Source organism: Rhipicephalus sanguineus, chromosome 5, assembly GCF_013339695.2.
Source record: "Rhipicephalus sanguineus isolate Rsan-2018 chromosome 5, BIME_Rsan_1.4, whole genome shotgun sequence".
Classification (NCBI taxonomy): Eukaryota; Metazoa; Arthropoda; class Arachnida; order Ixodida; family Ixodidae; genus Rhipicephalus; species Rhipicephalus sanguineus.
This window is the reverse complement of record NC_051180.1, coordinates 72,397,226-72,411,333: the sequence shown is the minus strand read 5'-3', so window position 1 is coordinate 72,411,333 and position 14,108 is coordinate 72,397,226. Positions and strand designations below refer to the sequence as shown.

The following is a 14,108-nucleotide window of genomic DNA, read 5'->3' as shown; positions in this document are numbered from 1 at the left end:
TCAAGCGTGGCAGGAGCGATATCATGGTGCTTAATGCTAATTTTACTGGGGTAAATTCGTATTGTTTGTTGCAGGTGTGTCCACCAATGAACAAAAATCAAAAAGGAACTAGTACTTTTTATTCAACTATCAACACAAGTCTCATACATTTATGTACAGAAGCAATAAATTGTGTGGCTAGTGGTCGGTGAATCCAGGCATTGGAAATGTGATTGCAAAAGCTTCTACATCCTTTCGTAGCTCCTGCATTTTAAGTTTGGTTGCCTCGTCTTTCGCAATGAATTCCTTGAAATCCTTCACAGTCTTGCCTGTTGAAAAAAGATATTTTCATAAAATGAGTGGTATTAGAAGCAGAAGCAAGAGATTCGTGGTATGCGGATCTTTGTGTCAACACTCTAAATGTACTCGTTAACGTATACAAATGTGCTACAACACTGAAATACATATAGGATGCCCAGAGATGACTATATATTAAGAGTGTGTGAATATTTGAGTTTTGAATTCGAATCAAATAATACCTAATTGAATAATTAGATTCGATTTTCGAATAGATAGTATTCGAAGTTTCGAATAATTCTACAGGACGAATATCTAAAACGCGACAAAGGCCAATGGTGCAACTTTGTTAGGGTGGGGTGGCTAAAACTAACACTCGCGTCGTTACAGTAGGCCTCTCGTTAAATTTTCACCGATATCCTGGTTCAAAAGCGACTGCATGTTTATTTTAAAGGAGATTATGCCATTTCCGCATGTAAAAAGACACATGAGAAAACGGTCAAGCCCTTCACAACTTCGCTTCCGAAGTGAAGGCACAGATTTCTAGTGTAGTTCAGTAGTGTATGCCACAAGTGCCGTGAAACGTTCCGACTTTGGCCCATGAAACCCACGCTGATTGGCTTCATATACGAAAATCTGTTCACGCTGTGCGCCCTTCTATCACCATGCTTGCGCACCCATAGAAGCTGAGAGGGGGGTAACAAGCGCGTAATAAAGCTGTCAGCACGCCGTAGCATCCTGATTTTTTCCTTTGTCTTGCCGTAACTGGCGGCCGGTACACGTTTCGTATAAGTATACTATTCGATATTCGATATTTTTGGCCACTATTCGGCACTATTTGATTCGAATTCGATACGAGATAAAATTTCACTATTCGCACACCCCTACTATATGTATGATTGTGCATCATGAAATTAAAAAGCAGGCTTCGGGCCTTTACTGAGTGAACTGAGGGGTTTCAATATTACAGTTATGATAGATACTGTAAGCAAAGCTGCTGTAGGATTAAACTTTTTCTCTGCTTATCGCTCTGTGTTAGTACTTAACAGAGTAACACTGCACTTATGAGAGGTATCCAGCTCCAGTAAATGCCAATATGCTTTCATGTTTCCAGAAGCACTATCGTGGAAGATTGTTTCTTCTGCTACTAACTGCAGTACTTCTCGTGTTACAAATCCCTTGTTCTATGCAGAACTCCCCTTGGAGATTATCATAAATCATAGAGCAGGTGAATACAAAAAGAGCACTTATTACAAACAATAGTTTATCTTCAGCAATCTGCATCTATATGGTCATTTGCATGTGATAAGTCTCCTTTCCTAGGAAAGTGTAGTCAGCACTTGTTTGTTGTCCCTACCCTAGGAGTTGTTGTCATGTCAAACCAACAAGCTTAAAGGGTCTCGACAGAAAAAGACTAAATTATTCTCCGGGAAAACCAATGTTGTTAAGAGGCTCATTATCAGAAGCAGGAATTGAAGTGGCAGTTTTATTTTTGAATTTGTGTCGGAACCTCAGCACTTGAATGCCAGTGACGTAACAGATTCCAAACCCTGTTTTGTATTTCGGCCAGATTGGCTCAACAGAATTTCCCACAACCTGAAATATCCAGTCTGTGGCTCCTTTAGAACACAATGTAGTAGTTCATTTTCACTGATAAATAGATGTGTAACCTCTAGCAGACACCGCCAAATCTGTGATGTCACAGCAAGTTGCTGTGGGAACCTCAAGAATGACATTGCCACCTATGTTTTCTTGTTGCACATTTTTCTGGCCTACCAAGTGTGGTGCTTTTGGTATTGTGAAGCGTCAGTCTACTGAAGTTAGAGAAATCCTTTTCTCTTTAATGTTTTTTTAAACATCCACAATGCCCTCAAGGAGACAGTATTTGCTTGATGAACTAACATGCATTGTAGATAATACTAGGGGATTATGGCGTGAGATACTAGGGGATTATGGCGTAGAGGCACATACAATTTACTGAAAGTAGATGTCAAAAAGATTACCTGCTTTTGGCTTGGCTTCAAGGGCGATAGTCACTGCTCTGTCAATGAACTCTACAACTTTGTGGAAGTCTTTCTCCTTGAAGTTCCTTGACGTCAGGGCGGGTGCACCTGAAATGTTTTAGTTGTTTCATAGATGCACTATGTTATACATAGCAGGCTTGTCTCGCTGCCTGTATTCATCACTGAAAACATCATTTAGCCAACATTTACCAGGAGTAAGCCAACATTAGCCATCACTAGTAGTATGCGAGTCAATCAGTATGCCAGGACACCACTGCTTGCCATTCACTGTTCACAAATTGTTGGGGGGGGGGGGGGGCATGCTAAAATAAGCTTTTGCATGTAGAATATTGCATCAAATGTGATAAAAGACCGTGTAGGTATGAATCTTCTAATTTCATGTCGCATTAAGTATATCATACCTTTATGTAGCAAATCTTTATTTGAAGACGTTATATTAGTATCACAGCATTTCCTGTAAAAACATTTCTCTACAGTAGCCAAGGATGACGTATCATGCCGGCACCAGTTCCTTGCAATGATGCTGTTACTTTCAGTGCTCTTTAGGTTGCATCAAACAGGCATGGACTTTCTGTATTTAGAGAAATTATGGAACCTTGCACCATTGTTACATGCACATTCTTAGTGATTGTAACAGATGCCACCAATGAGACTTCAGCTCTTGAGGCCCCTTCATGCGAATGAAAAACCATAACTGCTGTACAGAGTGAGTTACCCTGAGAACCAATTGGTAATATTGTTACATGGAAAATAATTGTAACACACCTGAAAACTGCTGCCACTGGCAAGTAATCTTCAGTGACTAAAGCAGCTAACAACCACAGAAACTGCGCACGTGACTATATCAGTGTGGTCATGACTGGCATCATGTTGTTTTAACCATAACTTATGCCTGTCCAATCTTATCGCCAAGAGAATGTTAATGTAACTTTACAACCTTAAGTACAAAACTGATTTGAAAATGGAACTTGTGCATCTTAGCAAGCGCAGCGAAACAAACACAAGAGAAAGAGACACGTAGACAGGACGGGCGCTCGTCCTGTCTACGTGTCTTTCTCTTGTGTTTGTTCTGCTGCACTTATGAAGATGCACAAGTTCCACACCCACCAACTAGCCCAAATTTCCACGTTGAATGATTTAGAAGGTGCACATACCAAGGCGAATACCACCAGGCACAAGGGCTGACTTGTCTCCTGGGCAGGTGTTCTTGTTGGCTGTGATATTGCATTCGTTCATGACTGCCTCTAGCCGTGCACCATCCAGTCCTCTCGGTCGCAGATCCAGGAGCAGCAGATGGTTGTCCGTGCCACCTGAACAACAATTAAAACAGAGTGCAAGAAGTTATATCTAAAAGGATGCTGAGCAAGCGGGTAGTGTGCCTTTGTGTACACAAACTACCTGTTGACTGCAAAAGCTTGGTGGCTAAAGTTATCTGCTGAGCATGCTCATAGGCTCACAACCCCCTTCCGTAGTGACTATACTTGAACGAGACCAGAATGTGAAAGCATGTGCACATATGTTGATACAAGCATTTTTGAAGCTAGAGTGGTCGAAACCACGGTGATGCCTTCCAAAGCAGTGTACCTCATGTACTCTGTGTTACCTCGTGGTGCAAGGTAACCAGCCATCCAATAGCCAATGTCTACACCAATCACTGAATGCCATGTTTAGCAGTATGCCATTCTGAAGCTGCTGCCACTGAAGCACACTCTAAAGCTTGTTACTGCTTTTCAACAACAGTCTGTGCCATATGAGTTTAGATGACGGTATTTGCACCAAATGCTGCATTCCATGTTTGCACTAATTACATAGTACAAAGTGCACCGTTGTTCTCGTGCGACTATTAAATTTGTCCTCACCTCACGAAGAATTTCTGGATGCGCCACTGCTATATACCAACTCTTCTCCTAAAAGAACATAATAGTAATTATACTTTTACATGCCAAAACCATGATATGACTATGAGGCACGCCGTAGTGGAGGTTGGCTGGTCAAACTTAGTTAATAGTCCTGAGAGACGTGACTAGCGCGTGCTCCAGATAATTTTGACCACCTGCGTTGTTCAACGTACACCTGTATCTGAGTACACGGGCCTCTAGCATTTCGCCTCCATCGAAATGCAACCACTTCAGCCAGGAACCTGTGCGCTCCGGGTCGGCAGCTAAGCAGAGTAACTACCATACCACAGAGGCATCCAAAGCAACGTAGTCTACTGCGCAGTGGATCTCGGGCACCTATTTTCGGCAATAGCACTCCCACCAGTGTTTAAAATGTGGATAGCTCACGTAACAGATGGGTCCCTGACGTAACCACACAGGTGGTTACGTCAGGGACCCATTTCACAGATAAAGTGAGTGGTGTTCCCTCTTGTGAATTCGTGAGTTCCGCGTTGGTTATGAGTAGCCAAAGTCGACATTGAATATTATAATACTGTGTTGCCAGCCGCTCCACGTACCGGAGACAATGGTGTGGCCTCTCTCCACTAGTGCGGCCACCATTGCTTTGGCATTTTTGAGCACTTGCTCTTGATATTCACGAAATTCCGGTGTTGTTGCCTGCAAAAAAAAAATGTGCACAAGCACATGAATATTATAGCAACTAATGTGCAGCAGCTGTTTCAGAGGAAAGCATAGCTATTTTTCGCTCTAGCTTGTCACACCAGGATTATCCAGTGCTCATAAAGGTAAATTACAGTGAAAGCCGTTGCCTGCAGTAATTCTGTTTTTTATAGTGACAACTCCAAGTTAAAAACACAGAAAGTTCCGCTACTTCTTGAAGTAGAGACACTAATCATAGTAATGTGACAGTTAATGCCTAAATTAGTAATGAAGAGTTTTGGACACTAAGGTCATATCAAACACAAGTGGTCTACAAAGCTGATACCAAAACAGGAAAGGTGCTCACTACATTTAATGAACAGTATAATATCCAGGCTATGTCACTTCCTCACATGACCCCATATCCACTGGTACTACGACAGACTAAAGCACAACACGTCAGGCTGACCTTTGTTCCTTTGCTGCAAACAATATTTATTTTTCGTTATACTTTAGAGCTCTTACGCTCCGAGCCACACCTGTTTTAGGGCGACAGCAACAGAGGCAATGGCATGGTTGTGGGGTCCACCCTGAAGTGCTGGGAACACCGCAAAGTTGACCTTTTGCTCCAAATCGTACATGATTTCCTTCCCTTTCTTGTCAACCTCTTTCACCCCCTTGCGAAAGAAGACGAGACCCGCTCTGAAAATAATGAACATTTCCATCACATTCGCCTTTTCTTAACAATGATACACAGGTGACAGCAGTAACTATCTTTGTGGAAACTGATTGATGGGTCCCAAAGGAACATATGTGGGCTTGAACAAATGTCGCAGTTGACGATGACCTAGCTGTGCAATGAAAGCTATGCCCTCAAAGCTTCTCTTCACAGATTGAACAGGAATTAACATTTTGACAGGAACTCCTTTTCACATAATGACAAGAATGCAAATGAACTGAGTAAAAGTTTTGCAACTGTAAGCAAAAGCTAAATGTGAATGGCAGCTTCTAATTCGTTACACTTACTTACGCTGGTGTGTTGTGCAAGCTAGTCTGGCACATTAAGTCTTTCGATTCAATTTTCTAGCTGTATATACAGTCGAACCCAAATATATCGAATCTGAAGGGGATCAGAGAAGAGTTCTATAAACAGGCAATTTAACATATAAAATATTTTATACATTGACAATATTTTCAAGGAGATATTACAGCTGTTTGATATACACAATAATTCTAGATATGGGGGTTCAACTACAGTTCACTGCAGTCGAACCCACATGCAGGTTGGCTTAAACTAAGTACACGTGCATCAACAATGAAAAATGAAATAAGCACATGCTGGGTGGCAATGCCTCGGAGATGTATAACCATGGCTGATGCGAGTTTAGGGAGTAATGAAAAGGCAACACCTCCGTGCTGTTCTGTGTGTTCTGGGCATGTAGAAGTTATCTTGCTTACCTTGAACCTCGAAGGGTCTTGTGAGTTGTGGTGGTAACCAAATCAGCATATTCAAAAGGAGACGGGATCACCTTCGCCGCTACGAGTCCACTAATGTGAGCCATGTCAGCCATTAGGATTGCCTTGACGTCGTCGCACACCTAGATTCACAGCACGAATAAGTGATTCCTTGTTAATACCAGTGCATTTAAACGCGCTGCATACAACTGTTCCTTCTTACATTTGGCAGACTCACCTCTCGGAACTTTTTGTAGTCCAGTAACCTAGAATAAGCGCTTGTTCCTGCAATGATCAACCTCGGCCGAAACAGTCGTGCCATATCATGTAGCTTCTCGTAATCGATTAGTCCAGTTTCTTTCTAAGGGATGAAAGGTCAAGTGAAGACTATAAGATAAAAATGTTAAAGAATGAAACGTGATGCACAGATCTTAAGCAGAGTTACACACACACACACACACACACACACGCGCGCACGCACGCACGCGCGCGCGCGCGCACACACACACACACACACACACACACACACACACACACACACACACACACACACACACACACACACACACACACACACACGCACGTTTCAAAAGAGCAGCTCACATTTAATTTGTAACCCATCGATTCAAAGTATATAGACGTTGCCGATATCCTCTTTTGGTCCGTCATGTAGCCGTGAGTAAGACTGGTAAAGGAAATGAGATCATTACGTCATACACCACCAGTAAACATCCTTTCTTTAGAGGAAATCAAATGCTAAGAAATGTAAAGCAGTCATTTATTCAGAAACAAATGCTAAGTGCACTTACTGCCCCCCATCGGGCAAGTCAAGTCCCATGATTCTGTCGTGAGGATGCAGCACGGCAGTGTAGGCCGCAAAGTTTGCAGGCGAACCAGAATATGGCTGGACGTTGACGCCCCATTTGCTTGGGTCTAAACTGAATGCCTCAAGCGCCCTCTTCTGGCAAAGTAGTTCGATTTTGTCCACAACTTCTGTGCCACCATAGTACCTGTAAGTAGACCATTTGTGTAGACGCTTTCAAGCTCGGCTTAGTGAAACGAGCACATGTCAAGGAGGAGCTTCGGAGCCTTTGCATATATAAACACTGTAGGTTTTTTTCATTAAGCGTGGTATGCCACATAGAATGTAGCTACACATGAAATGTTTTATGAGACATGCCTTTTCCCTTGCACCAATAAAACAATAAGTGCTGAAAGTGTAGTCACAAATATCAGCTATATAAATCATTTAATTAAGCTGCACACTCAGTGGATCGTAGATTTTTACTTTATACATAAATACAAGGCTGCAATGAGATTGTTGATGCTGGCTCTTCCAAATGTATTTACATCAGTTTTTCAGGTTTTCAACAAAAGCCAATATAGCGCACAGGTAAGATAAACGCACCTTACTCCAGGATATCCCTCCGAGTATTTATTATTCAGACAGGAACCCAGTGCTTCGAGAACAGACTGACTAGCAAAGTTCTGAAATTGAATGTATGGTTACGGTTACAAAAGCAGGTAAACCAGATGTCTGCAAATATTTGGGCCCCACATGCACACATGTGTGAGGTGGGATAGTTCGCACATTTTTCATTGCAGCACGAACCCCTGACTACGTCAGAGTACATAAAGAAATGGCCACCTACAACATGCATGCATGTGAAACAGGCTAAAGTTATGAATGCTAGACAGGTGCCAGATGCAGAGCAAAAATTGTGAGCAACGAGTGCAAAGAACATACTTCAGATGCAATGAGCTCTAGACCAGAGACTTGGCGTTGTTTTTCTTCCTTGACTAGCTCCCAGATTTCTGGGTCCTCTTGCTCCAGTTGTGTCTGGTGGCCGACTGCTCTGACTGACAGCCTTTGTAGCATGGGCACCGTGCCTCGTGTGACAGTTTTCTGGAAAGAATAGGGGAAAGAATTGTGCTTTAAGGACAGCTCATGTATGGCCCTTTAACTCCAGGGATCATCAGTTTCATTATTGTTGGTTTTGTCAATAATGTTGGCATGGCAGATGTAAAATGATTAATTACTGCCCAGTCATGGTCTTTAAACATACTGGAGATTGGCACACTTTGATTTTTGTCCAAGAGCAACTGACGCTTCTTTCGATGCCAATCAAAATGGACCTTGAGACGAATGTTTTACACATTTTTATTTCAGCGATAGAGAGAGAGAGAAATGTGATGCAGAAAGGCAGGGAGGTTAACCAGAAAACAAATATCTGGTTTGCTACCCTGCACTGGGGAAGGGGAGACAGAAAAGTAAGGAAGATAGCTAAACAATAGTGTGGCCCAGAGAAAGGCAAGTGTGACGATGCGATAAATAGTTCTTAACAAAGTAATGGAACAGAAGTCAACATTTCGATAAGGCTGCTTTTCAATGTCGCTATGATAGCCTAGCTCTCAGCAACTTGCCAGGGTAATGAACTAAGTGTGGTTGCCTTGACAAGACAAGTCCTCTAGTTGAAACGCAGACTGCTGCTTGAGACATCCCTTGTTGTTTGAGCATTGTTAAATGCTTCATTAATGTCAGTGTACCTCAACTAACATATCAGCTCCCCCTGTTAGGTAGCTAACACTCAATAATAGGGTACCGGTGGTATTATTTGAGGCACATGAAACTGCTATATGTACCGAATGATCAAATAATGAATGTATGCCACGAAGACCATGAGGAATATGCTACATGTTGTGTTCATAAAGTGACAACAAAAAGTAGGTCAAGGACAGTCAACAGCCCATTTCATTTAAAATGAGATACAGTAATTTATTTTTATTATTGTTTGCAGGTCATCACTCATTAACTTACCAAAGCATTACCAAAGCACTTCACATCATCAAAAATGAACCCTTAAGGAAATGATAAAGGAAACCTCAGATTTATTGACCAAGCTGTACGAAATCTTCGAGAAGTTATGTTCTAGTTATAGCTCCCTTGGTTACAGTTACGTGCATGTATGTATGTGTCATATCGGTGCATGTGCATGAGCACTTGCCTTCCTTTTAGTATACTCGGTATAAAACTTCACGCAGGTAAAGAGTTCTCGAGCTCGTACCTCAGACTTTGCCTGAGTCCTAATCATGCGCTAATTTTCCCTAGCTATGTTACTCATTTCTCCTTGGCTAAATCATATTCGTCAAAATTATTTCAGTGTGCATTTTTAAATGCTTTTCAGTTTCAGCCAAGGACTCTAAATTCTTACTGCAGTTGACGTCTTACATACATTTGTGTCTATGTATTATATGTACGGCTGTTTCCCATGCAAAAATCCCACCATCGTGGCTGCTTGGGCTTGTTGGCATGGCATTAAAAAAACAAAAAAGTTTGTTGAGCACAAGTACAGTGCCCATGGAATCAAACGCTCCAATTAACGGCTAAGTAATGCACATACTTTAATTTCCACTGTCATTAATTCGTGCCACATCAGCGTAATTTTGGCTCATGCACTTGCATCAGAGCCAAAATATATTTAGTGTGCATATATTTTAGTGTGCTAGAGTGAGCTTGTGAGTATTCTTTCTTTTTACAACAGATAGCCATGCAAAAATACTACAAGGGAAGACGAGGACACAACAGCACTGTCATGCAATGGTTCTCCTGTTGAAATTTCACATTGTTCTTGCTTGAGCAACTCACAAAAATGCAACGTATAATAATACATATACACCTTACACACAATTGCACTAGATGGTTTCATAATTTACTAAGTCAAGATAGTTACACTTAGGGCAACCACCAAATGTAAGTTTGAATAGAATTTCCCGGTATGCTATAATTTAGATGACCGAGCTGTTCGTCCACAACAGTGTAAGTTCTCAAAGAGGAACGCCTGTTTAGAATCACCAACACTATGGCATTGTCCGGTCTGAGGAATGCTATAGTTTCAAGTTTTCGTGCCGGCTCGGATTCAATTTTTTTCGAACCACGCGGCAGAAACTTGCTGAAGTGTGCCAAGGCGTAGTACATCGGCTGCTGGTAGAACTCCTTGGACGTCACGTTCACAATGATTGGAGCATCAACATAATTGTGAGCCCAGTTAGGGCCACCCATGGTGTCCAGAGCAAGGTTCCAGTCGATCCAGCCCGTGGTCCAGTGGTGCATGTCCTGGATGATGTCCAAAGCATAGCTTTCGGCGCGCTTCCAGCTTCCGAGGATCACCCTATTCTTTGAGAGAGACGTTGAACCTTCGCACGCTTCCGTTGCCAAAAGAAACTTGTTGGGGTGCCTCTTGTGAGTTTCTGTGAGCACGTGGGCACCCCTGATGTGATTCCAATACCAGTGAAAGCCTATGCCAGAAACGTATTTAGCAGCTTCAGTGTCAGCGAGGACGACGTTAGCCCAGTAAGGGAGAAAAGCTCGTTGGTCATCTAAAATCAACAGCTTCACCTTGTCAGCTCCATAGCCCCCTGCCAGGAGAGCAGGGCCAAGGTCAAACTTGATGAAATCGCGCTGGCTGGCAGCAGTGAAACCCATCGTCTGGAAAGGGTAAAATGGAACAAAGCCGGATGTCGGTTCATTCTGAGGGGTGAGGCCCCAGAAACTGACGCTGTGATCTTTGTAGGCATCCAGAAACTTGACGAAATATTGCGCCCACGTCTTGTAATATGTGCCGTTCGGGCTCCCTCGGAGCGTACCCCTTCCACTCATGTCACTGTTTGTTTTCATCCAAGCCGGAGCGCTCCATGGGCTAGCGATGAGCCACAAGGGGTCGGTTTTGTTCAGTTCGTGGGCTTGTTGGATAAAAGGAATCTTCAAATAGATGTCTTCGGGGCCGAGGCTGAAGTTGGCGAGCTCGAAGTCGTCGGAAACGTCGTCGTAGGAGTACACGCGCATCGAGAAGTCGCAGCTTGCAATCGGCACTCGTCCTAGGTTGTAGTTGAGGCCCTCTTCCGAGTAGTACGCTTCTAGAAGCTTGGTGCGAAGCGGTTCCTTTAGGCGAAGCAGGTTGCTGCCAGCAGCGTCGGTGAAGGATCCGCCAAAGCCTATTATTTCCTGGTAAGTTACGTTCGGCGTTATGCGAATGACGCTGTGCGTCCGAGGCAGTGCGGTGAAATTTATATCCACTTGCGAGAACTCTATGGTCGTCGAGAGGAATCGAGATCCGTCCTTGCTGCTCTCGTAGACGCCAGCGACGCCAGTTTCCTGCTTTGCCACACTTCCGAGCAGATCGCAGTGTTCTGCGGTGCACACACACACGGTGCTACCTTTGCCGTAGTTCCTGTGCACACAAGCATTCCTCACGAGACCGTAAAGCGCGAACAGCAGCGCTGCGATGATCGCAATTTTTGACATGGTTCGAGGGCGCCGGGAGACGGTGACGCTCCGAAAGCCTACCGCAGAGTCCCAGTGGTGTCATCGGTTCTAGGACGACGTGACCGGGCGACCTCGTAACCTACCTAATTTTAGGAAATTTTGAAGTGGGGGAAGCGCGGCCCACGCGGTTTACAATTGCCATCAAATCACCTGGCGACGATGCCACAAAGGGGCGGATGTACAGCAGCTTAATGAAGCCTTCAACCTCCAACGATTTGAAGGGAACACCGAGTAGAACCAAAATTGTCAACGTTTTGCTCGTTTTCAGCTCAAGACGCACGCTGGGTTTCGTAAACGAAATCGTCTGCTAGCGCGCACTGCGACATCTGTCGCGCGATCAAGGAACAATTTTTCCTCACCTCTCAATAAACGCCGAAAACGTTTGTTTACCGCAACCGCAACAAAAAGAGATGTACGCCACGGCTACAATCGTGGTGCCTCCGTGTGTAATGGTGCTAGGAAAAAAACACTGATCGTACGCCACACAAATTTGTGCGCGCAGGAAGCAATGCGGCAAGGGCCAAAAATCTCGTTACACCTTGTTTACGACGTCGTTATCGGTACAACTCTAAAGATACCGTTAACTGTTCAATCATTGCAAGCCTTGCACATGCAAACATCATATTTCTTTTCTATCTAGTAAATGAACTCACCTTGACTGCACATGCTGTCGCGAGCCCTCGGGGCACTTTGCACAACAACGCTGACATTCCTGGAGAGCACAGCACAGCACGTTCCGCGCTGTCTGTCGGAAGCCAGACGTAAGTGGCGTCACCTATCAGAGAGGGTTATCGTCGGTTATCTCGTTCGCCCTCGTCCCTTGTCGTGTGGGGTGAACTTGATTCGCGTCCACTCAGCGAACCGCGAGCGTGTTCGTTCCTCCGCGGCGCTATCTTTTCATAGTGATAGCGGGAGGCAGGCGACGATGTTTCTTTCCCAGAAAGAGGTTGTGCGGTCTCGTGCCACTTATACCGCTTGTACCCCTTTGTCACATGACAAAGCGTTGGAAATGGCTAGCATTTGAGTATTTGTCGTCGTGAAATATAATTTTCACACATTGCGTACGTGGTCGTGCGGCCTCACACAGGATTTTATTCCCGTGGGCGAAGTGAGGGGGGGGGGGGGTAATTACACGGTTTACATGCGCGCGTGTGTATACTCTCTAAGAAAAAATCGAGTATTTGGGGAGTATTATATTATTATTTCGGGAGTATTTGAGGAGCGTTATCGCCGCGGCCCCGGCATTCCCGCCCACGTAACACAAAAGAAGCTATTTGACGTCTAAAAGACGTCTTGAACGGCTATCAAAAAGGGCTAATAAACGTCTTGGTCAAGACATTCCCGTAACCGTAGACGTCTATCCGACGTCTAATAGCTGTGCTAATGTCGCGCTAGTTCACGTCTTTAGAAGACGTTTTATAGACGTTCTTGTTTTTTCGCCATTTTCGAAATTTCGGACTTTCGAAATATAAAATAAACTAATATAACCGTCTTTGCAGCATGTTTGGTCGGCAGCCTGACGGCTACCATAGGAAGATAGAGATTGAAGGGACGGAATGAGCTCCCGCGAGAGCACTTTCCTGTTTTTCTCCCACTTCCTATGTCAGTCGTCGAGCAAGTGACCAAACAATCAAACAAGATCACTAACATACGTACATACCTGTTCACCCACGCATGTCCTCACAGTTGCATATATAAATTTTCAACGCTGAGTTTACTCGCGTTTATTGCGGACCGAATCAAGTTGTTGCGGTCATTCATATATGCCGCGTGAATTATTGGCTACTTCAGCACACCATACATATGCAATTTTCATATAAAAGACATCGGTTTATAATAAATTTGAACACATACGCAGGGGATCAACACGTATACTGTACTACATAAATGACGTTTAGCGGATGGCGCGCAAATAAATAATCGCGCTTCTCAGCAACAATAAATTATCCCATGATGTTGTCAAATCGGCTTTATTAATGAATAAAGCACAACCAAATGTGGCACAAAACACGTCGGAAGGTGACCGCACAAGGTGAAGCTGAGTGGCACGGCAGCAACGTAAATAAAATTCTGCATGAATGCACTCCAAGTCTCGTCAAAGAAACTGCACTGGCTTCCGCATTAGCTGGCGTGGTCTCAGGCCCAATATCTTGCACAAACAGCAGTGAAGAAAAGCTGCATACAGAGAAAGCAAGTAAGCTACGCAGGATTTACAACAAATAACAGATCATCAAGTCACTCTAAACAAACATTTCCAATTACAGATACGATAAAATGCTGTCATGTATTAAAAACGACAATCAATCATAACCGCACCTACAGGCGAGGCGCCTACGGTAGAAGCTTTGCACTTTGTCAGCGACAGGCCGGTTTAGTTGTAAGCATGCTTGCTTAAACTATGTCGGCCTGTCACTAGCGTGCGTGCGTGTAGCCACGAGCTGTAACGCGCAAAGCATAATTACTCAAAATAGGGCGAGTCAGTATGGCTTACGA

General features: G+C 43.8%; 2 protein-coding genes across 2 annotated transcripts; both read right to left on the bottom strand.

The window, feature by feature from the left end:
* Positions 1–97: 97 nt before the first annotated feature.
* LOC119393752 (serine hydroxymethyltransferase, mitochondrial) lies at positions 98–12,437 on the bottom strand. Its single transcript, XM_037660883.2, has 12 exons — positions 12,269–12,437; positions 8,040–8,198; positions 7,701–7,780; positions 7,102–7,302; positions 6,896–6,977; positions 6,531–6,653; positions 6,296–6,435; positions 5,377–5,539; positions 4,756–4,855; positions 3,455–3,610; positions 2,280–2,387; positions 98–308 (listed from the first exon to the last, which is right to left on the bottom strand). The coding sequence occupies exons 1-12, from the start codon at positions 12,323–12,325 to the stop codon at positions 178–180; spliced, it is 1,500 nt and encodes a 499-aa protein (XP_037516811.1). The 5' UTR covers positions 12,326–12,437; the 3' UTR covers positions 98–177.
* Positions 9,710–11,838, bottom strand: LOC119393750 (lysosomal acid glucosylceramidase-like). Its single transcript, XM_037660882.2, has one exon. The coding sequence runs from the start codon at positions 11,592–11,594 to the stop codon at positions 10,026–10,028; it is 1,569 nt and encodes a 522-aa protein (XP_037516810.1). The 5' UTR covers positions 11,595–11,838; the 3' UTR covers positions 9,710–10,025.
* Positions 12,438–14,108: the final 1,671 nt, after the last annotated feature.

Coding starts and splice junctions, on each gene's coding strand:
- LOC119393750 (XM_037660882.2), bottom strand. CDS start 11,594: ATGTCAAAAATTGCGATCATCGCAGCGCTGCTGTTCGCGCTTTACGGT.
- LOC119393752 (XM_037660883.2), bottom strand. CDS start 12,325: ATGTCAGCGTTGTTGTGCAAAGTGCCCCGAGGGCTCGCGACAGCATGT. Junction 5,540..6,295: donor AAGACCCTTCGAGGTTCAAG/GTAAGCAAGATA, acceptor CATTATTTTCAG/AGCGGGTCTCGTCTTCTTTC. Junction 2,388..3,454: donor GCCTGGTGGTATTCGCCTTG/GTATGTGCACCT, acceptor AAAACATTTCAG/GTGCACCCGCCCTGACGTCA.